At 46.5% G+C, this 27013-nt stretch overlaps 2 protein-coding genes across 2 annotated transcripts; both read right to left on the bottom strand.

Annotated features, from left to right (window-relative positions):
- Positions 1–984: 984 nt before the first annotated feature.
- Snf8 (SNF8 subunit of ESCRT-II) lies at positions 985–13209 on the bottom strand. Its single transcript, XM_059271607.1, has 8 exons — positions 13060–13209; positions 12732–12782; positions 9215–9353; positions 6649–6753; positions 4945–5017; positions 3005–3146; positions 2121–2195; positions 985–1214 (listed from the first exon to the last, which is right to left on the bottom strand). The coding sequence occupies exons 1-8, from the start codon at positions 13111–13113 to the stop codon at positions 1077–1079; spliced, it is 777 nt and encodes a 258-aa protein (XP_059127590.1). The 5' UTR covers positions 13114–13209; the 3' UTR covers positions 985–1076.
- A 6065-nt stretch (positions 13210–19274) lies between these two features.
- Gip (gastric inhibitory polypeptide) lies at positions 19275–26524 on the bottom strand. Its single transcript, XM_059270716.1, has 5 exons — positions 26439–26524; positions 23970–24116; positions 23331–23420; positions 21946–22050; positions 19275–19284 (listed from the first exon to the last, which is right to left on the bottom strand). Exons 1-5 carry the CDS (start codon positions 26522–26524, stop codon positions 19275–19277), a joined length of 438 nt encoding a protein of 145 aa, XP_059126699.1.
- Positions 26525–27013: the final 489 nt, after the last annotated feature.

Genomic DNA, 27013 nt, shown 5'->3' with positions numbered 1-27013 from the left:
TTCCTCTTGGTTGATCCTGAGTGTAGGAGATATCCAATGCACATTATGTCCTGCCAGCCTGTGCCATGAGAGCAGTGATAGGGGGAAATGGGCTCTGGGGCTAGTAGAGCCAGGCTTTGGCTTTGGCATTGCCTATGCCAACAGCCTCTGGCATTCACTCCCCATGAAATCAGATACCTGCTTAAAGGATGAATGGGCAGTGTATGTGAAAGAGCATAAGGTAGGGACTCGGTAATCCCCACCTTGAGTCTACAGGACTTGGTCAGGAGCTAGTGAGGAATTTGAACAAAATGCAGTGTTGGGGCTGGAGAGATGGCTCAGAGGTTAAGAGCACTGCTTGCTCTTCCAGAAGTCCTGAGTTCAATTCCCAGCAACCACATGGTGGCTCACAGCCATCTATAATGAGATCTGGTGCCCTCTTCTGGCATACAGGCAGAACACTGTATACATAATAAATAAATCTTAAAAAAAAAAAAAAAATGCAGTGTTGACTTGCCCATGAACTGCACCAGATTCCAGTCTCTCAAACTAGAACCTCTACAGAAGACCCTGAAAGCTGGCTGGTGGTGCTGCACACCTTTAATCCCAGCACTCAGGAGGCAGAGCCGGGTGGATCTCTGAGTTTGAGGCCAGCCTGGGCTACAGAGTGAGAGCCAGGACAGGCACCAAAACTACACAGAGAAACCCTGTCTCAAAAAACAAAAAAAAAGACACTGCAGATAAGTCACAGTGACTTACTGTGAGAGCCTAGGCCCGCAGGGATGGAATTAGTGGAGTGGTAACTGGTCTCAGCTTTTTTTAGGCTAGCCATGTGACACCGTGTCGTGGCCTGGCACCGTGAATTTGTTGGTGTTCTGTGCACATCTTTTTATGTGCTGGCTGCTATCTGTTTCTGAGTTATCTTTACTGGATGAACGAGGCTTCCAACAAAACAGATGAAATGTGAAGTCACTTTTAAAAATAAATACTGGGGGGACAAAGAAGGACTTGGAATGAACTTTTTATAAACAAAATTGTCCAGGTTTATTCACAGGCAGGTCCCCTCCCGGTCTGCTGCTCTGTACCTCTCCACACAGTCAAGGGAAGGCTTCTCTGGCCTCCTCAGCTGAGATCTCCTGGGAGTAGAGATCCGTGAAGAGAGCTGGTAGCCAGTAGTGGGCCTCCCCTGGGGCCTGTAGGTCAAGCCAGGCTAGTCCTTCCTTCAGCAGGTGTTCCTGGAGGAAAGAAGAGGACTAAATTGAGGAAAGGGATTTATGGGGACGTTTGGAGAGCTAAGCACCCCCACACCTACTCTAGCTTCTGAAAAGTTTTCAGGCATGCTACATGTGCCTTCATTTGTTCACACACGCAAGTGGGAATGCTGTGTTTGGCTTTGGCCAAGGTGTGAACAAATGGCACCAGGTATTTTAACTTGTCCGGCTGCAGTATAATGGGAGATAGTGGAAAGAATGCAAAGCTCCAGCAGTCTGTGCTATATGGTGTCAAAGTCACTGCTTCTGTCTCCAGCTCCCCAGAGCAAAGTAGAGGTCAGTGTTCTCGATGGCTTGGAGATAACTGGCGGGGAGCAAATGGGAAGGACCATACTTCAACTACAATCAACTGGGTTCCTAAGATAAGCTGTGTCCAGTGTTGTTAGGCACATATTTTATGTTCTCTATTTTACAGATAGAAATGCAAAGAATTGCTGGGATAAGGAAAAGGTACGAAAATAGTGCTCTTTCATTCTCTCTTAGCCTAGGTGTTTCATTGGCACAAGTTTGTATATACAAAATTATCCACCATATAATATACAGTTTGTAATTACAGAGAAGTAATTATCTTAAGTGGTTACCAATTCCCCTGGCTCTGTACTATAATTTCCAGTACAAACTATATTACTGTCATGACTGACCAGCAGCTCCAGGTTTCATGTGTCCAGGAAAGCTAGTGGGTATCATTGGTCCCTTGGTAGCAAGTGTGCCTATCAAGGTAAGAGGCCAGCTTTAGGAAGTTCTGCCCTCTCAGTGACACTGGCAGAGATGCTAAGCTTCCCGCTAGTGCTACAGTAGCAGGCCTCAAGGTAAGAGGGTTTATAAAGCAAGGCTGCCTGCTCTGACCTCAGGGCCATCTCTGTCACCTACCAGCACTTGCCGTGCTCGCTCCGTCTCCCATTTAAGACTGGCTTTGATTTCACTGACGGTCACGTACCCATTTTTCTGAAGGAAGGAAAAATAGGAACTGAATCAGTTAGCGTTCATTCCCTGGAGCATAGCACCTGCCTAGAAGCAGGACATCTATCTGGTCAGGCTGCCTTCAACAAGCCTGAGCACACAAAGAATGGGAAAGTTCACAGCAGAGAGGTGACTTGCAGAAGAGAGGATGGAGAAAGACTGGCCAATTCAACCTTAAAAACTGGGGTCCGAGGCACTAAGATACCAAATTACACCTTCACAGAGAATTCCCAAGTATGCCAAGAGAAGATTCAGAATGGTTAACCAAAAAGAAACAGGGATTGTCATAAATTTCATCTAAATAGTTAAACATGAAGCCGCTGCACCACCTCACCCTACCCATCCTCCAACACGGAAAGCCCTTGCTTATTTTGTTTTACATTACAGAATTAAAAATGAACACCTCTACCCTATGTCATGAAGATGAGGATGATGGGGGATGTTTATGCTTCAGGCATGCTGAGGAACTGAGGTTAGGGGGACTGGCAAAGTTCTAAATTTGTGAGGAATCCACAAAAGAGTTTAAGACATCAGAGGGTCTGTCTGCCCCCAAGAAAGTGAGTCGTCTGCATGTCTGTCTACCTGACTAAACTCAAGGGCAGGGACAGCCTCTCTGTCCTGCAGCCTGATAAGCGCTTTGCACTGTAATTGCTCAATAAATGTCTGCTGACTGAGCACAGGCATGAGTAGTTCATCCATGAGACAGTCTGCAAAAGGCCTGAGCAGTAGACAGGAGGAAACTGTTCCCGACTCCAGCCCAGACTGCCCCTCAGCACTCGGAAGGCACACCCTACCTCTGCCAGCTGCAGCACAACGGTGTGATCCATATTGAGCTCAGCTGGAACAGACTGAATGAGGTAAGTGCCGCCCACGGGGATGATGCCAAAGCCAGTGCCCAGTGCTTTCAGTTTCTTGATGGCTCTGATCAGGTCGTCTCTAGAGTGAGGAAGAGCAGCTTAAAGACCCTTGGCAGATCAGCCCGACACTCAGATATGTAAGTAAAACAGTGACCAAAGGGGGTTGGGGATTTAGCTCAGTGGTAGAGCGCTTGCCTAGCAAGCGCTAAGGCCCTGGGTTCGGGCCTCAGCTCCAGGAAAAAAAAACAGTGACCAAAGGGCCAACAGGCTCTAGTGTGACTACAAATGAGAACCCTCGAGCATTTTTATAAGGGCCAGCAGCTGATTACTGCAACACTTTCTGATTACAGTTGCAACTCATGAAGAGAAAAACCCACAGAACCTGTGCTAAGCACACACAAAGAGGTTCACACCCCTTGCCAGAGGAAGGACATCAGGGGTTTGAATGCCCTTCCGGTACCCTAGAGCAGACTCAACTCTTTGAATATACTAGCTCCCCCTGTCTTCTGAAAAAACTGATGTGCATAGAGCACAGCTTGCAGTCTTCTGCCACTGCTTTTTTCCCAATATTCCTGGTCTTCAGTATGTTATCTGAGGCTGGTCTCTTGGGAGCTACATCTGAAACAGCCATCTATCTCTTCTCAACTGGATTCACACAGTTGGGTCAACTAGGCCGATGTATGCCCCATCACCTGACCCTCGCCTTGGTCCCCAGCCTTTTTAGGTGCCTGCTCTAATCTTGATGCCAAATCTCATCCCATTAAAAAATTTAACAGCCGGGCGGTGGTGGCACACACCTTTAATCCTAGCACTTGGGAGAGGCAGGGGGATCTCTGTGAGTTCGAGGCCAGCCTGGCCTATTGAGCAAGTTCCAGGACAGCCAAGGCCACACAGAGAAACCCTGTCTCAAAAAAACAAACATAAACCAAAAAATAAAAAAACTTAACATATACCAGATGTGGAGGCACACACCTCTGATCTCAATACTACTAAGGCAGCGACAGGTGGAATTCTGTGAGGTTAAGGCCGGTCTGGCCTACATACTGTGTTCCAGGCTACATATTGAGACCTTGCCTCAAAAAAAAAAAAAAAAAAGGTTTTTATAGGGCTAGGTGTGTAGTTCAAGTGATACAGTCCTTGCCTAGCGTAAGGGCCTGGGTTCGATCCGCAATACCACCAAAAGTAGAAAAAAGGAACGTATTTCTATTGTGCAGAAGATAAAGCATGGTTCCAAAGCTGGCCTCAACACTAGAGGACTATGAAGAAGGTGCTGTACGATTTTGAAAGTGTTCTTGGGCTGGAGAGATGGCTCAGAGGTTAAGAGCACTGACTGCTCTTCCACAGGTCCTGAGTTCAATTCCCAGCAACCACATGGTGGCTCACAACCATCTGTAGTGAGATCTGGTGCCCTCTTCTGTATACATAATAAATAAATAAATCTTTAAAAAAAAAAAAAGAAAGTGTTCTTTCTAGCCAAGTGTTGTGCAGGCCTGTCATCCCAACACTCAGGAAGTGGCGGGTCTGGAGAGAGACGGCTCAGCAGTTAAGAGCATGGGCCGCTCTTTCAGAGGACCTAGGTTTGAGTCCCAGCACCCACATGGCAACTCACAACCATCTCTAACTCCAATTCCAGGGGATCTGAACCTGTCTTATGGCCTCCATGGCACCGTACACACATAGTATACAGACATACACGTGGTCAAAAAAAAACCCTATACACATAAAATTCAAAGAAAAAAAGGTGTAGGTGGGTAGGATATCATGAGTTCAAGGCCACTCTGCGCTCCATAGTGAGGTTCCAGGGCTGTCTGGGCTACACAGAGACCCTTTCTTCAAAAAACTCCTTAATTCTCTAAGGGGTTGGAAGCAGGACCTACTGGCTGACATCCTGAGCAAACTTGCCCCTTCCTTTCAGCACCTGCTGATGTAGCTCCTCCAGAGTTATCAGACCTGTTGGAGAGGGACAGAAAGAAAACGAAAACATCACCTAGATGGCTCCACCCACTTGAAATACACGACAGCCTCTCCAGTCAACGGCAAGGAACAAATGTCACCCTAGTCCTCAGTCTCCTAAAGGAACAGGTCAGACCAAAACAGCGAGGCCTGAGACCTCGTTTCCTGGGGAGCCCAGGAAAATCTGAAAATGAAGGCAGACAAGCATGGTGGCCTACCCCAAGATTCCCTGCACTCAGGAGACTTAAGACAGACCATGAGTTCCAAGCCAGCCTGGGCTACACAGCCAGCCAGACCTCGTCTCAAACCAACAAAAAGATGACACTACCAGAGGGCCAATTTGATTGTTGTTTGGTTTGAGACAGTGTCTCTGTCAGGTAGCCAGGCAGGCCTCCAACTATGTGGAACAGTTGGCCTCCAACAACTCACGGTAACTGAACCTTTTTTTTGAGACAGGATGTCTTACTATATAGCCCTGGTTCGACTGGAATTCACAGAAACCTGTCTGCCTCAGCCTCCTGAGTGTTTGGGATAACAGGTGTGCTATACCAGCCCTGGCTTTGTTTTGTTTTATGGAGATAGGGTTACTATGTAACCTAGGTAGCCTTACCTTACTATAATAGCCCAGGCTGGCCTCCAATTTGTGATTCTTCCTGATATTTTTGTAATGAAATTACAGGTGTATCCCTTACTGGAAAGCAAGATTTATTTTTATTTTTATTTACTATTGCTGTGTGTGTCTGTATTATGTGTGGGATATTTGTGTAGCCATGCCACGATGTACATATGGAAGTCAGAAAGCAACTCTGTGGAGTCAGTTTTCTCCTTCCACTTTTATGTGGGATAAAGGGGTTGAATTCATGTAATCAGGCTTGCACAGCAACACTTTTTTTTTTATAATTTATTTTTATTTTATGTGCATTAGTGTTTTGACTGTATGTCTGTGTGAGGGTGTCGGATCCCCTGGAACTGGAGTTACAGACAGTTGTGAGCTGTCATGTGGGTGCTCAGAATTGAACCCGGACCCTCTGGAAGAACAGTCAGTGCTCTTAACCACTGAGCCATCTCTCCAGTCCCAAATATGTCTTTTTTTTTTTTTTTTTTTTTATTTTTCAAGTCAGAGTTTCTCTGTGTAGTTTTGGTGCCTGTCCTGGATCTCGCTCTGTAGACCAGGCTGGCCTCGAACTCACAGAGATCCGCCTGGCTCTGCCTCCCAAGAGCTGGGATTAAAGGTGTGCACCACCACCGCCCAGCTTCACAGCAAACACTTTTACATGCTGAGTCACCTCACTGGTCCCAGATGTCCAATTTTAAGGTCATAAATCTTAGCAGGCATCACCTGCTAAGAGATGATATATATATACTTCGGATACATACTTCAGAGAGACAGATTAGGCCTATAGGTCTACCTATAGTCACAATGAGAACATCATAACCCAGACGAGGGTACACTCGAGTACAGGGCCAACCTCCTGCCTCCATATTATGTACCCTTGGCTGTGGAGACCAGCAAGGGACTCAACCACATGAAACAACTAAGATGTCTCAAGGCCTTGCAGGCTTGCAAGCTATAGGACTTTAGAAAGAAAATCAGAGACGCCCAGGCCACAAGACCCAACCTCCCTTACCTCCATTCCGATGTTTCAGGGCCAGGCACACTTCAATAATCTGGACACCCAGCTCATAATAGAAGTCCCCAACGCCCAGCATCTCAGACCAGAACCCTTTTCCAGCTAAAGACAGAAAAATAAGAGCTGTATTATTCACTGTCATCCCTTCTCTTCTTGGAATACTGTATTAAAGCTCCTAGCCTGTGGGAAGTCTTCCTACCTAACCCAAGTCCCGCCTCACTTACTACTGACTTCTTCTCAGCCAGGCACTTCGATGCAGAGTGCAGACCTGCAATCCCAGCGTTCTGAAGGGGGAGGCAGGAGGATAAGCAAGTTCAAAGCTATCCTCAGCTACATAGCAAGTTTGAGGCCAGCTTGGGCTACATGAGCCTCTGTCTCAAAGTGGGGGTGGGAGGGTAGCAGAATAACTCAGTTGGTAAAGTGAGGACTTGAGTTTGATCCTAGAGCCCATGTTGAAAAAAAGCCAGGCATGTAGAATATGCTTGTAACCCAGGACAAGCAGACAAGCATATCCCCCAAACTCACTTGCTAGCCAGCCTAGCTAGTGCGTGATTTCCAGACCCTGAGAAACAACACCCAAAGTTGTCCTTTGACCTGCACCACCACCCCTACACACACACAAGCTGTCTAGAGAGCTCCTCCACTTACAATGGGATCATGTCCTAGTAAACCCCTTACTATGAACTGAAAATGCATTCAAGGGAGCTAGAGCAGCATATACCTGTGATCCAACATTTGAGAGGTATAAGATACAGCTAGTTTGAAGCCAACCTAGTCTACATGAGACCCTGAGTTCAAAGCCAGCCTTGGCTACATACTAAAATTCTCAAAAGGGGGTGGGGGATAGGGGTGCACGCCACTGGAGATACCTCAGCAAATTAAGAGCACCGGCTACCTTTCCAGAGGATCCAGGTTCAGAGCAGCTGTGTCAAGCAGCTCACAACCACCTATGAGCTCAGATAAGGGGGTTCACCAGCCCCTTCTAGGCTCTGAAGGCATGCACACACGTGGCATAAGTTTAAACAATACACACATATATACACATGACTAAAAATTATTTTAAAAAAATTTAAGGGTGGGCAGAAGCACCCTGAGTCAGGGACCACTCATCCTTTAAAGTACCAATGGTACTTGACCTGTGTGTAGGACAGAATCAAGAGACTATCTTCTCCTTCATACAGCCCTTTACTGACTGACGGCATGAGCCAGTATTGTGTCATTAAAATTGTTCTCTTGGGAGTAAATTCCAGGACAGCCAGGGCAGTTACACAGAGAAACCCTGTCTTAAAACAAAACAAACAAACAAATAAACAATTGTTCTCTTGGGACTAGAGAGATGGCTCAGTAGCTATGGCTGCTCTTCCACAGGACCCAGGTTCAGTTCCCAGCCCCTACATGATGGTTCACAACTGTAACTCAGCCCTCTTCTGGCCTCCCTGAGCACTAGACATGCAGGTGGTCCACAGGTGGACAAAACAACCATACACACAAATAAACAAACAAACAAATAAATGAATGAATAAATAAAGCAGGCAAGAACGACCATACAAATAAATAAATAAATGAATAAAGCAGACAAACCGACCACACACATAAACAAACAACAAACAAAGGGGCTGGAGAGATGGCTCAGTGGTTAAGAGCACTGAATGCTCTTCCAGAGGACCTGGGTTCAATTCCCAGCACCCACATGGCAGCTCACAACTGTCTGTAACTCCAGTTCCAGGGTACCCGACACCCTCATACAGACATAACATACACTAATGCACATAAAATAAAAATAAATAAATTCTTTTAAAAAAAAGAAAGAAGAAAGCAGACAAAACAACCATACATACATACATACATACATACATACAAACAAACAAACAAATAAATAAATAAATAAATAAATAAATAAATAAATAAATAAATAAATAAATAAAGCGAGCCAGGTGTGGTGGCGCGCACCCTTAATCCCAGGACTAGAGAGACAGAGGTGAGCAGATCTCTGAGTTGGAGGCTCAGAGTGAGGAAAGTCTACAGTCTACATAGTGAGGAAAATTCTTCTCTTTATGGGGCTGGAGATGGCCCAGCAGTTAAGAGCATTTCTTACTCTTCCAGAGGACCCAAGTTCCTTTCCAGCACCCAAGTCAGGCAGCTTACCACAGCCTATAACTCCAGCTCCAAAGGGATCTGGCTTCAGAGGGCACCTGTACTCACGTGCACATCATATCCTACATACACATATTTAAAAATAATCAAAATAAATCTGTAAAATACTTTTTTTAAATAAATCAAATAAATATTTAAAGTAATAAGAGGAAAGTCAGGAAGAAACAAAAGGTGCCCTACAAATTGTCCAAGGGAAGTCGATACCCACAGACTACAGCCTGCACTCCAGGCTCTCCACCTTCCACATCAGAAGGGCAGACACCATCCTCCTACATGCTCCCTAAACACACATCCTCCGTATGTCCTTGCAGGCCCATCTAGAGATGCCCCACAGAGGTGATGACCACAAGTGAACTTCTCGCCCTTAAGGGTCTTACAAGAACACCAGGCCCCACAGATAACCCCTTACAGGCCAGAGGATCCACCCCAATGGTAGCACACATGTCTTGGAACTGGACTCGGAACTCAGGGTTCTTCCGGATTTCTTGCTTGTGCTTGCTGGCAAATTCTTCTAGGTTGGTCTTAAACATGTCCAGCTGTTTTGACATCTGTTAAGAAAGACCAGCGGGGAGATCAGAGCAACCCAAGGCTAAAGATAGGTTCCCAGCCCGGTGGCAGAGAAGAGTCTAAAATACCCAGTCTCTGGCTGGTGAGATGCTCAGGGGTAAAGGCACTTGCTGCCAAGTCTGACAACCTCAATTTTATCCCTGGACCACACATGGTGGAAGGAGAGCGCCACTCCCTGTAAGCTGTTCTCTGACTTCCTCACATGGATTGTGGCAGGAGCCCATACACTACACACAAATAAATATGACCAAAAAAAAAAAAAAAAAAAGGAACCAGTTTCCCAAAGATCATAATGACCCTGTTTATTCTGTGCTTTCTCTTTGTTTTTGTCCTTTTTTTGAGACAGGGTCTCATGGGGCCCATCCAGGCTTGAGCTCACTGTAATATTAGTGGAAGATGACCTTGAACTCCTGATCCTCCTGCTCACACTTCCCAGGTCCTGAGATTACAGGCATTTGCAGTGATGCTCCGCTCTGTGCTCTCCCCCTGTCCACCCTTCTGCACAGTTGTGTTGAAGGCAGAAAGGAGATGATGTTGTCTCCTCCATTCTAAAACCTGTATTTGTCTTCATGTGTCCCTGTCCGGACACCAACATGGACGTCTAATGTGCTTTTTTCTCCTTGCTGGAGAAATCCACTCAACTGAAGGTACATCAAACAATCTGTGTTTAGCCACTAGAGGAAAGGCTGAATGGGAAGGCTGAGGACTAAGGATTGGGATTGCATTGGTTATTGAACCTTTAACTCTTGTTCCTCCTAGAGCCAACTCCAGAAAAGGAACTGGTACGGTGGAGCACGCTGCAGCCCAGAGCCAGCTGTAACCTTGGGGATATTATGATGAGTTGTTTTCCTGCATCACCCTTTCTCTTTCCTAATTAACAAAGAACAACTTTCAGGGCACCGAGAGGAATCATTCCTGACCCAACGTCTCTTTCTCATTTTCCACATAAAATTACCAGAAATCTCTTTATTCTTTTAATAACTGTTCTCAGTTAACGCTTATGTGCCACATTCCCTAGAAACAAGAGCTTTCATTTATTTATTTATTTTGGTTTTTCAGAGCAGGGTTTCTCTGTGTAGCTTTGGAGCCTGTCCTGGAACTCACTTTGTAGACCAGGCTGGCCTCGAAATCTGAGATCCCCTGCCTCTGTCTCCTGAGTGCTGTGATTAAAGGTATGAGCCACCACCACCCAGCCTTATTTATTTATCTTTTAATATTTATTTACCTTATGTGTGAATGTTTGAGTGTATATATGTGTACCACATGTGTATAGGGGCCTGAGGAGGTAATAAGATTTTGGGCCAGGAGGTGGTGGCGCACGCCTTTAGTCCCAGCACTCGGGAGGCAAAACCAGACAGATCTCTGTGAGTTCCAGGCTAGCCTGGTCTACCGAGCAAGATCCAGGACAGGACCAAAACTACACAGAGAAACCCTATCTCGAAAAACCAAAAAAAAAAAAAAAAAAAAAAAAGATTTTTGGATGCCCTGGAACTGGAATTATAGCCACTTGTGAGCTGCCATGTGGTTCTGGAAATCGAACCCAGGTCCTCTGCAAGAGTAGCATGCACTCTAAACTGATTAACCATCTCTCCAGCCCCAAAATAACTGCTTCTTAGAAGCATAATCTAGCTGGGAAATGTGGTCAAGCACTTGGGATGTTGAAAAGGGAGGATCTCAAGTTCAAGGCCAGACTGGGTTACACAATGAGATCATGACTTAAAAGAAAAAAAAAAAAACAAAGCTGAGCGGTGGTGGTGCACCCCTTTAATTCCAGCACTTGGGAGGCAGAGACAAGTGGATCTCTGTTAAATTCAAGGCCAGCTTGGTCTACAGATCGAGTTCCAGGACAGCCAAGGCTACACAGAGAAACCCTGTCTCAAACCTTCTCTCTAAAACAAAATCTTTCTAAAAATTTAAAAGGACATCCTGTGTCTATTTTTGCTCAGACCAAGGGCCCATTTCGAGCTGATCCACCACCTCCTCTTCACCAGTCACAAAACCCATCAGAGTCCATACACAAAAAGGTGATGTTAGAGAAGGAACCCGCACCTATCACTCATCCATCCTCCTGTGTGGGCCCAGTTATTATAACTGTCAGGTTCAACAGATGAGGCATATTTTCATTATTGTGAGATATTTAAAATAAAGACTGTGAGTTGAGGTACAGTTCAGTGATGGCACACATACTCAGCATATGCCAGGCCCTGGGTTTAATACAAAGCATGACAAAAAATAAAACACCATAATAAAGGATTTGAGTGTGGTGGTGTACTCCTTTAATCTCAGCAGTGGGGAGACAGAGGCAGGTGGATATCTGATTTCAAAGCCAGCTTGGTCAACAGAGCTGATTCCATACCAGTGATACACAGTGAGACCCTAACCACTGCCCCCCCCAAAAAAAAGTTGGGCCCTGTGGCACATGACTTTAATCCTAGCACTTGGAAGGCAGAGGTAGAAGGATCTCCAGGAGTTCCAGGACTGCCAAGACTACATAGAGAGCCTGTCTCAAAAAAACAAATAATACAAAATTCCAAAAAAGGCACCTGCCCAACAGACTGTTTAAACTTAAACAACACCATTAATAAATCATTGTGACTAAAGATTATCATTTAAAGTATCTCATGTAATATTAATGATTTCAAAAACTTTTTCTTAAGTGCACGCCTTTAATCCCAGCACTCAGGAGGCAGAGCCAGGTGGATCTCTGTGAGTTCGAAGCCAGTCTGGTCTACAGAGCAAGATCCAGGACAGGCACCAAAGCTACACAGAGAAACCCTGTCTGGAAAAACCAAAACAATAACATAAAATAAAAAGTTTTTGTCTCAACTTCTTCAGACATGCTCATGGATCCAACTTGCTTAGGTATTCCTAATGCTATGCTATTCCCACTCCAATGATATTTGCAAATAAATATTAGTATTCTTAGGGAGAAGTTATCCTTATTTTTAAAGAAAATGTGTTTAAACTTTTGTTGTGCTGAGAATGGCACGCAAGTATTTGTGCATGTTAGGCAAACACTCTACCTTTGAGCTACATTCCCAGCGCATTGGCATGGAATTGTAATGAGGATTGACCACGACCATGTATGTAAAAAATACAGGGCAGGGGGAGTGGTGCATAGCATATGCTACTCAGGAAACTGAGACTGGGGAATGGCAAGGTGAGACACCATCTTAAAAAGTAAAATAACAAAAAGGGAGGGGATGCACAAGTCTAATCACTCAAAAAATCTTAGCTATTATTAGCAAATCTCCCTAAAACGAAACCTGGATTTCAGTCTAGACAATCTATACCATCAAAGGTATGTTGACCAGCGTTGTTCGATCTCCCTTCCTGCCTGGAGCCTTACAATCACTCACCTGGGCCAGCTGGTCCTCAGCCAAGACAGTCCCTCGCTCCTTATACTTGGCCTGTCAGACAAAAAGACCGGCATGAGTTGAGACAGTGAGCGCTAAGGCTCCCATTGTGCTGCCACAGCTTTAGTATGTAAGGGCAAGGATCTGTCTTAAATAATGATTTAATCGGCGGCTTCCTGACACTCCAGTGCACTCATTCCCGGGCTCCGGGGAAGGAAACCTGTCTTCTACAGATTGTCAGGAGGCGATTTAGGGGAAGAGAACTCCGCTCCGGGAGAATTCGGTGTCTGGCGGGCAGAGTAGGCTGTGGCCCGGCTTCCTTCCCGCTCACCTCGGCGAGCTTCTTCTTGGCGATGGCGCCAGCTCCCACCCCGCGCCGGTGCATCCCCACCCCGGGCCCCCGGGCCGCCCCGCAGCCGGGACCCCAGCTCTCTCCGACCCAGGTTATGCTGCCGGCTCCCAACGCGGAAGCCCTGTGCGGTGCGTCATCTGCGCGCGCCGGAAGTCACGCCTCCACTTCCGGACGCGAGTCTGAGTGTCTTTGGGGGGGTGGGGCAGCCTCGCCTTCTGCTGGGGCCACCTTCCACGAAGCCCAGACGACGTCGAAGGCGCGAACCCTAGCGTCTGTTGTATTTGTCTATGCATCCCACGAAGATTGGTGCCTGGTGTTCCGTGGCTCCAGGGCCTGCAGAGCAACAGATGCTTCTGGGACATCACCAAGTGCAGAGTTGGCCATGGAAGGTGCCATTTTTTTCCCCCAGACATCACTGTATATCCTTGGCTGGCCTGGAACTCACATTGTAAGCCAAGCTGGCCTCGAATTTACAGAGATCTCCTGCCTCTACCTCTGAATGTTGGGATTAAATGCATGTGCCACCACGCCCAGCTGAGGGAGCCACCTTGAGCAAAAGCCAATAATAGAACGTTCTTTTTTGTTATTGTTTTTCGAGACAGGGTTTCTCTGTGTAGTTTTGGTGCCTGTCCTGGATCTCGCTCTGTAGACCAGACGGGCCTCGAACTCACAGAGATCCTCCTGGCTCTGCCTCCCGAGTGCTGGGACTAAAGGCGTGCACCACCACCGTCCAGCAATAAAATATTATTAGAATAAGAAGCAGCACTCTGAAAGTTTTGTGCCACGCCCTGCACAACTTGCTTTGTTTCGTATTTTCTCAAAACCCTCAAATTCCTGAGTTGTTAATGTATTTCACAAAAGATTCGGGATTCTACTTTAAATTACTTAACGGCGTAGACTAGGACTTAGCTATGATTCAGGCAATCTGACTCAAATTCAAGTTCTTAGCTGTAAATTCTTTTTGGTGTTTGGTGGATTTTGTTTATTTGAGACAGAGTCTTTTCATGGCCCTGGCTGTCCTGCAAATCACTAGCTGTCCTGCAAATCTCTATGTAGACCAGGCTGCCCTGGAACTCACAGAGATCTTGTTGCCTCTGCCTCCTGACTACTGGGATTAAAGGCATGTGCCACCACCACCCGGTTTAGCTGTAAATTTTTTTTTTAAGATTTATTTATTTATTATGTATACAGAAGAGGGCACCAGATCTCATTACAGATGGTTGTGAGCCACCATGTGGTTGCTGGGAATTGAACTCAGGACCTCTGGAAGCACAGTTGGTGCTCTTAACCTCTGAGCCATCTCTCCAGCTGTAAATTCTTAATCCAACTCAGAATCTCTGCAAAAGAGTCCAACAAGTAAGCTTCATTAGGTCAAAAAAGGTTCTGTCCTTGTGGCAGACGGGCTCACTGCATGGACTTCTAATTGTCTGCCTCACAGAGACAGCATCATGCAGTTAACACCTGCTACTATGTTACAGAGTGGTGATGAGGCTTTAGATGAGATCATTGCGATTAAAAACTGTGTTTAGGGCTGGAGAGATGGCTCAGAAGTTAAGCGCACTGGCTGTTCTTCCAGAGGTTCTGAGTTCAATTCCCAGCAACCACATAACGGCTTATACCCATCTGTAATGAGATCTGATGCCCTCTTCTGGCATGCATGCATGCAGACAGAAACACTGTATACTAAATAAATAAATAAATAAATAAATAAATAAATAAATAAATAAATAAATAAGTAAATAAATAAATAAATAAGTAAATAATAAATAAAAACTGTGTTTATAGACAGCCTTTTACAATGGCTGGTTTGTAGAAAGAACATTATACAAACAAAGGGAGAAAAAAGTTTGTAACTCTTTAATCCTTTGGCTCTCCCCTCAGATATCCAAGACCCCACAAATGGAGATCCAAACATCTCCCTGAGATGTTAAATTCTTTTAAATTCTTTTTTATTTTTTTTATTATTGTCTGTGTTAGTATGTGGGCACACATGCCACTGTGCACATGAGGAAGTCAGAACAACTTTGTGACTTCCACAGTAAGTTCTATCATGAAGAATCAGTAAAACATAGCCCATGTACAAAGTAATTTCTAGGATCTGGAGAGACGCTCATTGGTTAAGAGCACATGTTACTTTTTTGTTATGTTTTGTTTTTCAATACAGGGTTTCTTTGTGTAGCCTTGGCTATCCTGGAACTAGCTCTGTAGACCAGGCTGGCCTGGAACTCACAGATACTCTCCTGCCTCTGCCTTTCGAGTACTGGGACTAAAATTGTGCACAGGGCAAATGTTACCTTTTGCAAAGAGGACCTGAGCTTGATTCCCATCACCCACATGGTGGCTCATAACTATCCATAACCCCAGTTCTGGAGGATTCAACAAGTATGCATGTGGTATACATCACATATGTGTGTAAATATTTCATACACATAAAGTAAAATAAATAAACCTTTTCTTCAAGTAATTTCTAAGCCAATCTTGGTGGTTTATACCTTAAATCCCAGCACCCAGGAGGCAGAAGCAAGCAGATCTCTAAGAGTTCAAGACTAGCTTCTACATAGTGAGTTCCAGGACAGCCAGAGCTACACAGAGAAACCCTGTCTCAAACAGACAAAAATGTAATTTCTAGCTGGTAAGGTAAGCACAACTGTAATCCAAGCTCTTGGGAGACAGGAGAATCAGAGGTTCAAGGCCAGTCCTGGCTACACAGCCAGCAAGAGGCCTCATGAGCTGCATGAGACCTTGTCTCAAAGTAGAACAGACAAAACCAGCAGAGAAGATGAGATGGCCGAGCCCGAAGACCTGGATTTGATCTCTGGGACCTACATGGTGGAAGGAAAGAATTGACTCCTCCAAGTTGTCCTCTGACTTCCTCATGGATGCCACCACATACCCACTCCCCACACAAACAAGCCCTGTGGGGAGCTTCAGTGTTCACATACAGAAAGAAATTAATGAAAAAAATGATTTTAAGTGCCAGTCTTGGTGGCTCATGCCTTTAATTCCCAATACTCCAGAGGCGGAGGCAGGCAAATCTCTAAGTGGGAGGCCAGCTTGGTCCACAGAGTGAGTTTCAAAACAGCCAGAGCTACATAGTGAGACCCTCTCAAAAAACAAACAAACAACAAAGAAAGATAAAAATAAAAATTTAATAATAATAATAGTAATGATTTTTTTTTGAGACAAGGATTCTCTGTGTAGCTCTGGCTGTCCTAGAACCTGCTTTATAGATCAGGCTGGCCTCAAACTCAGAGATCCACCTCCCTCTGCCTCCCAAGTGCTGGGATTAAAGGTGTGTGCCACCATTGACCAGCTAAAACTTATTTTTAATAAATTCTAACAGCTTCATTAGAGATAATAATGGCAAAAGGACTCAGCATCAAAATGCACTTGCCTTGATGCCAAGGCTGAATACCAGAATTGGAATCCTGGAGCCCACGTGGTGGAAGGAGAAAACCAACTCTTGGTTCTCTGTCCTCCACAGGAGCTCCAGTGCACACACATGCATGCAAACATGCACACAGGTGTGCACATACACAATAAATAAATGTAAAAACTACTTAATAAGGATGAAGGTATAGCTAGCCATCAGGTGCTGCGCAGGTCCTGGGTTCCAGTCCTAGCTTTTCAAAAGGGGGAGGGAGGGAGAATGAGTAAAATAACCCTCTGAGCAAAGACTGGCCCATAATTGCACGATACAGACTTCAGAAGCTGCAGAGGTTCAGAAGGGAAAAAACTATCACCAAAAATGCATGAAAACTTAGAAATCAGCAGGACATGGTGCCACACCCCTTTAATCCCAGCACTTGGGAGACAGAGGCAAGCAGATCCCTGAGTTCAAGGACAGCAAAGGAGCAGAGAAACCATGTCTTGGAAAATAAAAAGTTAATAATAATAATAATAATAATAATAATAATAATAATGGTAATAACAGTAATAATTTTAAAAATCTAAGAATATTTCAAACATTTAAAATTTTTATGTATATGTATGTTTTGCCTTTGTGTGTATATACCATATGTGGGCAGTGCTCTCAGATGCCAGGAGAGGGCATCAGATCCCTTGGGACTGGAATTATAAACAGTTGAGAACTATCTCCTGGATGCTAGGAATGGAACCCCAGATCCTTTGAAAGAACAGTCAGTGCTCCTCATTACCACAGAGCCATCTGCCCAACTACCCCTCAAAATAATTATATTCAAATTATATTTATAAAGTACATATATTTTTTCTTTCTTTTTTTTTTTTTTTTTTTTTTTTTTTTTTTTTTTTTTTTGGTTTGAGACAGGGTTTCTTTGTGTAGCCCTGGCTATTCTGGAACTAGGAACTAGCTCTGTAGATCAGGCTGGCCTTGAACTCACAGAGATCTGCCTGCCTCTGCCTCCTGAGTGTTGGGATTAACAGCGTGCGCTACTACCACTCTAGGCTAAATTTCTTTTTTGAGTCCAACTGTGTAGCCCTTGCTGGCCTTGAACTTATTATGTAAACCAGACTGATTTTCATACTCTAAGAGATCCACCTGCCTCTGCCTCCAGAGTGCTAGGATTAACATGTGGGCCACCACACCCAACATTTTATTCTATTGAGACAAGGTCTCACCACGTCACCCTCTCACTACAGTCCAGGCTGCCTCAAGCTCACAGCAATCTTCTCATCTTCTCTGGTGCTGTAGTTCAGGATGAGCCATCCCTCTGAGGCCTGAATCCTGTCAGACCTCCGCTCTTGTGCTTGTGCTTGTGCGTGTGTGTGTGTGTGTGTGTGTGTGTGCGCGCGCGCATGCTCCCCATTGTTCTTCTTCCCATTTATTGACTTAGTTTCAGTTGATATATTGTGCACCCCAATAAACTTATCTGGGGGTCAGAGAACAGAACAGCCACTATATTAAACAGAGGTTAGGCAGTGGTAGCACGTGCCTTTAATCCTAGCATTCTGGAGGCAGAGATCCGGTTGAGTTCAAGGCCACACTGGAAACAGCCAGACATGGTGACACCCACCTTTAATCCCAGCGCTTGAGATCTCATGTCTTGCTTGGGAAAGACACACGCCTTTAATCCCAGGAAGTGATGGCAAAAAGCAGAAAGGTATATAAGGCATGAGGACCAGGAACTAGAGGCTTTTTAAGCTTTTAGGCTTTTAGCATCAGTTCAGCTGAGATCCATTCAGATGAGGACTCAGAGGCTTCCAGTCTGAGGAAACAGGCTTGGCTAAGAAGTTGGCAAGGTGAGGTAGCTGTGGCTGGTTCTGCTTCTCTGATCTTTCAGAATTCACCCCAATACCCGGCTCCAGGGTTTTTTTGTTTGTTTGTTTGTTTTTGTTTTTTTTTTTAATAAGACTGTTTAGCAATTCATCTACACTTAGTTTTGTTTTTAATGTATGTGTATGTATGTGTGTCTGTGCAGGGGTATGTGCAGGGAGTGTGCTTACTCTCTCAGACCAGAAGAGTGTGTTCAGACCTGGAGCACGAGTTCCAGGCCGTTCTGAACCACTGGATGAGGGTTCTGGGAACCGAACTCTGATCCTCCCGTTCTTACCACTGAGTGCTCTCTGCAGCTCACTGGCTCACTGTTTGGCCCTCCCAGCCTCAGCTGAAAGGCCGTTTTCTCACCACATGACATCTAGAAAGGACTTTCCCGTCTTTCTCCACGTGACTCAGCACACTGTGTGATTGGTAATGTGTTTGTGTGTTTAAAGATGAAGGACTGCAGCCATGTTTGTTCCAGCCACTTGGGAGGCCCGTGTATTGAAGACCCTCCCTTTTTTTGTGTTTGCTTGCTTGCTCTTGAGATGTTAAGATGGTCTCCTGTAGGCTCCAGATCCTCTGCCTTACCCTCTTCAGCACTGGTTTTGCAGGCTTGTAACATCATGCTCGGTTAGCATGAAGGTCTGCCATTGTAAAGTCTGTTTGCTTACACAGTGATTCTGACAGAACCCCTCCTGCCTGTGTGATAGAGTTTCCAGGATGCTTGGAGGATGCGCACAGGAATAACTGGATGTGTCCTTTTTCCTTGGGAGGGATGGACACACCCAGCCATGCCCTGTGAGTGCTCAGCTGATATTTGAATGAGTTTTCACAGTGGACACAAGGATTTACTTCAGCTCAAAACTTTATTGTTTGGTTCTCTCAGAGACTTTGGACCAGGGCGGAAGCAGGAGCTGAGCAAGCAAAGGGCAGAGTCCACTCTGGGCTAGGTCAGTCACTGAGACCTGGAAGAGGGGAGGCAAGAAAAGAGGGGGTGGTTACCAACTTAGAGTCAGCTCAGCAAATTTATCCTGGCACCCAGGCATAGATAAACCACTCCTACCTGCAAATAACCTTTTGTTTGTTTTCTTTTGTTTTTTTCGAGACAGGGTTTCTCTGTGTAGCCCTGGCTGTCCTAGAACATGCTTTGTAGAGCAGGCCGGCCTGAACTCACAGAGATCCGCTTGCCTCTACCTACTTAGTGCTGAGATTAAAGGCATTTGACACCATCTCCCAGGTTCAAATGACCTTTTTAAATGATTTATCAGTATTCAAAATCATTCACAAAATACAGAGACAGTTCCTCACCTTCCTACAGAGATTTCTCATCTCCACTGGCTTGATCACATTCCATGTTTGTGTGTGTGTTGTATGTGTACATGTTCATGTGTACCCATGTGTCTGTGCATGTGTGTGCACATGCATATATGTGCAGGCCAGAGGTTGCTGTCCACCTTAATTTTTTAAAAAAGATTTATTTCCTTTTATGTGTTTGGGTGTTTAGCCTGCATGTATGTGTGTGCGCAATGTGGACACAGTGCCTGTGGAGACTGGAGGAGAATCCTCTGGAACTAGAGTTAATGGATGGCTGTTAACCATCATGTAGATGCTGGGAACAGAACACACGTTCTCTGGAAGAACAGCAAGTGCTTAACCACTCAGCAGCCATCTCTCCAGCCTCTGTCCACCTTGCTGTTTGAAGATGAGGTTTTGCTATTTTCTCTGGCTGTCTTGGAACTCACTCTGTAGACCAGGCTGGCCTCGAACTCACAGAGATCTGCCTGCCTCTGCCTCCTAGTTCTGGGATCAAAGGCGGCGGCTGCCGCCGCCGCCGCCACCACCACTCCCCACCCCACCCCCACCCAGAACCCACCTTATTTTTTAAGGAAGGCTCTCTCGGTGAACCTGGAGCTCACTGATCAGCTCGACCAGTTGGCCGTCCCCAGTGCTCTGCCTGGATCCGCCCCAACACTGGGGTTAAAGGCGTGCTGTGGTCCTGGCTCTCACTTAAGAGCAGGGAATTGAACTGAGGTCCTCACATTTGCTCAAAAGCACTTTACCCGCTGAGCCATCTCTCCCGTCCGTCCCTCTCTCCCTTTTCACCCTCTGGAGGGCACCCAGATTTGCTCCCTCCCTCCCTCTCCAGCTCCCATTATTAAAGTCTGGATGTGTTTTAGTTTCGGTGTGTTGGATCAAGGTCCTCTATCACCATGAGGTTCGTGTATGGAGGCCCTCGCTCTGGAATAGAACCTAGCTGACGGCCATTGGGACGAACCATGATTATGGAGCAGGGCAATATGGCACCAATAAATATGGGTTCCTATCCCTGGGAAGGTGCCAGAGCCCAAAGGTCAGGAGGGAAAGCAAGCTGAGAACAGAGAGGGCAGACAGAGGAAGCTGAGGAGAACGTCTTGGAAGTAACGGTAGCGGCAATACTGCTCGGCCCTCAAATACGTGGCTCTCCCTCCTCGTTTGCTTGACCTCTCTGCTCTGTTTTATTACGTTGATTTATTGTGTGTGCACATGAGCGTGCATACCACAGAGGGTCGAGAACACACTGCAGGGTTCAGTCCTCTCCTTCCATCATGGGGGTCCCAGGGACCAAACTCTCTAGGTTTCACAAAGGTTTTTACCCTTGAGCCACCTCCCCACCCCAACCCCAGCTTTTTTTTTTGGATGGGAGTGCTAGCAGAGGACTCCCTTGAACTCACAGAGATCCATCTGCCTCTGCCTGCCAAGTTTTTGGGGTGTTTGTTTGTTTCTGAAACAAGGTTTCTCTGTGTAACAGTCCTGGCTATCCTGGAACTCACTCTGTAGACCAGGCTGGCCTCGAACTCACTGAGATCTGCCTGCCTCTGCTTCCCGAGTGCTGGGATTATATTAGTAAGTTACACATCACTTTTGTGGTTTTTCTTTCTTGTTGTGGAACTCTCCCTGGAGAGCAGACTGGCTTCAGACTCAAACATCCTCCTGCCTCTACTTCCCAAGTGCTGGAATCAAAGGTTTGAGCCACCATGCCTGGCTCTGGCTTCCTTTTTGTTATAGTTTGTTGTTTTAGTTTTAATTTGGAGGGTAGGTCCTCACTATGAAGCCCTGGCTGTCTTAGAACTCACTAGTGTAGACTAGATGCAGGCTTCTACACAATCTTCCTGAGATCCTCTTGCCAAGTGCTAGGTGACAGGTGTGAGACACACCCCCCCCCCCCCATTATAGCTCTGATTTAAACTACTCTGAGGTTCTGAAAGGGTAAGGAAGTACTTTGCCAGTGTGTATTAGGACAAAGATCTGAATGAGGTCTAAGGATAACAGTGCATGTAATATCACACATCTATAATTCCAGTACTGGGGAAACAGGAGGATCATGAGTTTGAGACCAACCTAGGCTACACAAGGTGCTCTGGACCAACCTGAGCTAAGCAAAGAAAGAAGCAGGATTGGGGAAGGGCTCAGTGGTAGAGCATTTGCTTAACAATTACAAAGCCCTGGGTTCAGTTCCCAACAAGACATACATGGGCACACAGACAGCGAGATACAAACACACACAAATCTGAATGTGTATGTCACCTGGAAGCCTAAACTTCTAACTAACAACCTTGTAACACCCCCACACCTCTCATGCTCCCCACCTGAGCCCGCAGAGCTCTGTTTGGTCCGCCATCCAGGCCAGCAGCTCTTGAAACATCAAGTCCTTTAGGACATCTTCTTCGTCACTGGAGTTCTTGGGCAAGGAGCTGCAAGGGAGACAGACGGCAGGGGTCTGGGTGTTTTGTTTTCGGACACAGTCTCATTCTGTAGCCCTGACTGACTGACTATTCCAGAACTCGCTATGGAAACCAAGTTGGGCTGCCTCTGCCTGGAGAGCTGGGATTAAAGCATGTGCTAAGGAGCCAACACAGCAAGCTGCCTTGCCTCTGGGCTATCTAAATCCACTCTCAGATCTCCTGCCTCTTTTGTACTGGGCCCTACCTAGTTCTGCTTACCCAGAGAATACAGGATCCTCAGTCCAGGCTAAATGGACTGAGTTTTTCAGTGATGTAAACTTATCCACTCACCTCTGAAAGCATCTGAGAATGCGTCCCAGTGACCCCAGAGAGAACGTCCCTAAGCCTCACATTCATCAGTTCTTCAGAGTGAGTGGCTGATTCCAGGGGTCTGGCTTTGGGGGAATGCCCTGGTCTCCCAAACAGACTTCCTGAGGTTTGGGAGGGAGAAGCCAACCCTAAGGCCCCTCATTCCCTGCTCTCCTTGATACAGTGGAATCCATGTATATATTCAGTCACGGATCTTAGAAAGCCCTCAGGGGCCCTCCAGGACTCCACTTCTTTGAGCACCCCCTTTGAGCTCTTAGAGAAGGGGGTGCTTATTGTGGGGTCCCTGCCCTCCTCTGCAATCTGAGAGGGAGCTGTTGTGGAATATTACTTTCACTGTATAAAGGTGTTACATTTGTTTATGCTGTATTTGTTTAATTATGTAAAGATGTGTTGCTGTTTCACCTTGCCTGTCTAAGGCACCTGACTGGTCTAATGAAAAGCTGAACAGGGGCTGGAGAGATGGCTCAGTGATTAAGAGCACTGACTGCTCTTCCAGAGGACCCTGGTTCAATTCCCAGTAACCACATGGTGGCTCACAACCATCTTAAAAAAAAAAAAAAAAAAGAAAAAAAGCTGACTGGCCAATAGCTAGCCTCAGAAGAAAAGGGAGAAGATAAGAGGGAGAAAGAGGAAGAGGTGCCTGGGGCCAACCAGCCAGCTAGACAGCCCGTCGCCAGATAGCCAGACACAGAGTAGGACATACAGCACGAAAGCCCCAAGGCAAAATGTAGATGAAGAGAAGAGAAACGGGTTAAGTTATAAGAACTGGTGGGACAAGCCTAAACTAAGGCGGAGCATTCTTAACTAATACTACGTCCTGTGTCATGATTTGGGAGCTGGTTGGCGGCCCGAAGAAAGACTGCTACAGGGTGCAGCCAAGCCTGTGGGCTGGAGCCTGATTCTCCTCATGGTGGACTCACCTCTGCTGTCCCTCTGTCTCCTCATTTCTTTGAGATTGTCCTGCCAGCTTCAAGCCTTGGGCGTCTCTCTGGGTGATGTTGTGTTTCCAGCTGGTGAGATGAAGAGGATTTGGGTGTGAGTCTGCTGGAGGGAACAATTGAAGTTCCCCCACCCGGGGACGCTGGGATCTTTAATACCCAGCAGGAGCAATGGCGCCTCTTCCTCTACTCTACAGCCTAACACCCCACCCCCACCTCCGCCTGTAGTCAGTTGCCTCCATCACTGACGAAACAGCAGCACAAGATTTGGCATAGGTTGGGAGAGGCACAGTAGTGGTTTATTCCCAGAGTCCAAAGTAGCCACCAGCAAACAGGCAACCCAGCTCCTCCTGCCTTCATCCCCAGACCTCTGGGGTCCCCTGGAGCTTCCACGCTTTTCTCTGGCTCCTCCCCTTAGAAATAAAGGCTGGGAGAACACCTCATCCTGCACCAGACTGCTCTATTGCCCAGAGTCTCAGGGCCCTGGCTACTTCCTCATCCTCACTGACTGAAAGGCAACGGTGGAGTTGAGCACCTCACAGCCCATATGGTCTCCTAGGAGGTGGTGTAAGCACAGCAGAGTTCGGCATGGGGACAGGAGGGGGGTAGGGAGTCCCTTACTCATTCTTCTTCCCCTTCTGGGCCAGCAGCCAGTTCACAAAGTCTTGTTGGCGGATCTTGTCCAGGGCAATTCTGTAATCGCTGATGAAAGTCCCCTCTGCATACCTCCGGTCCCGAGGCCCTGGGCTACCAAATTTACCATGGGATCTGAGAGGTAAGAGATAGAAACCAGGATACCAGGGAAGGGACAAAGGTCGGGAAGACCATATTGCTTGATTAAGTCCTTTGGTTCATAGTAACAAAGTGAACTCAGCTGGTTGTGAGAGCTGTAATCTCAGGACTTGGAAGGTAGAGGCAGGAAAATCACTGAAAATTCAAAGCCAGCCTATGCTGTGTAGCAAGAGACCATCTCTATAATAGTAAAAATGAAACAATAATAATAGTCAGCACTCAAGAGGCAGAGGCAGATAGATCTCTATAAGTTCAAGGCTAGCCTGGTCTACACAGTGAGTTCCAGGACATCCAGAGCTTCATAGAAAGACCATGTCTCAAAATAAACAAACAAACAAACAAACAAATAGATATAGAAAGAAGTAAAGAAGTAAAGAAAGAAAGAAAGAAAGAAAGAAAGAAAGAAAGAAAAGAAAGAAAGAAAGAAAGAAAGCTGGGGGGGTGGCGCATGCCTTTAATCCTAGCACTCAGGGGGCAGAGGCAGGTGGATTAGAGCAAGTTTTGGAGTCTGTCCTGGAGCTCACTCTGTAGACCAGGCTGGCCTCGAACTCACAGATCCACCTGGCTCTGCCTCATGAGTGCTGGGATTAAAGGTGTGCGCCACTGCCTCCCAGATCCTTTTTTTTTTTTTTTTTAATCCTTTTTAAAATTGACTTTTATTTTTTGTACATTAGTGTTTTGCCTGCATGTGTATCTGTGTGGGAGTGCTGGATCCCCTGGAACTGGAGTTAGACTGTGAGCTACCATGGGGGTACTGGGAATTGTACTCTGGTCCTCTGGAAGAACAACCAGTGCTCTGAACCACTGAGCCATCTCTCCAGCCCTCCTCTCTCCTTTTTTGTGGTGCTGGAGTCAAATCCAGGACCTTGCACATGCCAGGTAAGAGTTGTACCACTCTTGAGCTAGAGAGATGGTTCAGCAGTTAAGAGCACTGGCTGCTCTTCCAGAGGACCAGGGGTCAATTCCCAGCACCCACATGGCAGCTCACAACTGTCTGTAACTCCAGTTCCAGGGGACCCGACACCCTCACACAAGGCGTACATAAAGACAAAACACCAATGTACATAAATGAAAATTTAAAAAAAAAAGAGAAAAGAGAAAAGAGTTTTACCACTTTTAGCCTCGTGGTGGCACACACCTTTAATCCCAGTACTCGGGAGGCAGAGGCAGGCGGATCTCTGAGTTCGAGGCCAGCCTGGTCTACAGAGTGAGACTCAGGACAGCCAGGGCTACACAGAGAGACCCCGTCTTGAACAACCACCAGTTTCTCTCTGTAGCCCTGGCTGACCTGGAACTCACCCTTGCCTCTGTCTCCAGAGTACCGGAAATAAAGATATGTGTACTATTCCTGGACTTTGTTGTTGTTTGTTTTGCTTGTTTGATTGTTGAGACAGAGTTTCCCTGTGTAGCCCTGGCTGTCCTGAGTCTCACTCTGTACACCAGGCTGGCCTCAAACTCAGAGATCTGCCTGCCTCTGCCTCCCGAGTACCGGGATTAAAGTCGTGTACCACTACTGCTCGTCCTGAGTCTTTTTCTTATCAAACACAAGAACTGCCCTCCTTGTAATTATTACTGACAGATTTTCCTCACACTTTACATGAGCCAACTTTGTATGGTGCATGGATCGTCCTTGCATCTGAGAAAAACCAGTACCTGCTTTGACAAGTCTGCCTCAGTCATCAAATACACCATCAGAGCCCTGGCTATACTCACCCTCATGTCCTCCTCCTCCCTTTTCTCCTCCTCCTTTTCTTTCTCTTTATCTCCCTCCAGACTCTGGTCTTGTTATGTAGCCCAGGCTAGCCAAGGGCTGGAGTTATAGAAGTGAGCTGCCACGCTCAGCCCTAACCTGTCATTGTCTCGGCTTTGGTCCACTGTACTCTGTAACATGTTTATGTGGTTCTTTTCTGTGTCTGCCTTGGTCCATGTGCTCACTGAAGGCAGGAGCCATCAGTGGACCTTTGTTCACATGTATTCTGACCTGGGTCTGGTGCACAGGAAGCTCCTGTGAGATCTAAGTGAATGTATGCAGGCATCGACGATGTTGGTTTTCACAAGGGAGACCCAACATTACACACTCTGCCACCAAAAAGTCCTTCCACAGATCTAGCTAACCCCGGTCTTTCTCACTGCAAAGGGAACTCTTAATAACTCTCCAGTTCTCTCCTCACTGCATGCTCGGGCTGCAGGCTGGCTCTCCTCCTTAACCCCCCTCCTCTCAGGCTGGAGCCCCTCCCTTCCTCACCGCCCCTGCCCCAAACCAGTTTATATTCCAGACCCCTCCTCCTCCACTCCTACCTGAATTGAACCTCTTCTTTTTCTCCCAGCCCCACCGCCAGGAAGAGGAGCACCAGCAGCAGAGAACAGGTCTTCATAGCCACCATCTTCTTAGGTTGTGTGCCTGAGCTGAAAAGAAAAAGGCCCGGTACCGCTCTGAGGGGGGCGGGATCTAAGAGACCCCTTGATGCAGGGACTTGGGTGAGTGCTCAGAGCTGGGGTGGGGCAGGAACAAGTGGGGTTACATGAAGTGATTGGAAGGGACATGGGGCCTTGACCCAGAGCTGATCCTGTTTTGTGGATTCTGAGTAGGGTGGGATGGAAGGTCTGGGGAGAAAGTAGCAAAGGCCTAGGTGGTGGGAACTCCCTCTTGGCTCATTACCAGACATCACAGGGATAGGATTTGGCAAGATTATCCCTTTTAAAGCCCTAACGAAGTTCATAGCAGCCTACCTTCCCACTTCCATCTAAGCTGTTACTCAGCCATCATATCCCTCCCCTAAATGAAAACCACACAGAGAACCATCCTGTACACACACACACACACACACACACACACACACACACATACACACACACCACACACACACACACAC

This window comes from Peromyscus eremicus, chromosome 8a, assembly GCF_949786415.1.
Source record: "Peromyscus eremicus chromosome 8a, PerEre_H2_v1, whole genome shotgun sequence".
In the NCBI taxonomy this organism is placed as follows: Eukaryota; Metazoa; Chordata; class Mammalia; order Rodentia; family Cricetidae; genus Peromyscus; species Peromyscus eremicus.
The sequence above is the reverse complement of the archived record's forward strand: the minus strand, read 5'-3'. Positions and strand labels throughout refer to the sequence as shown.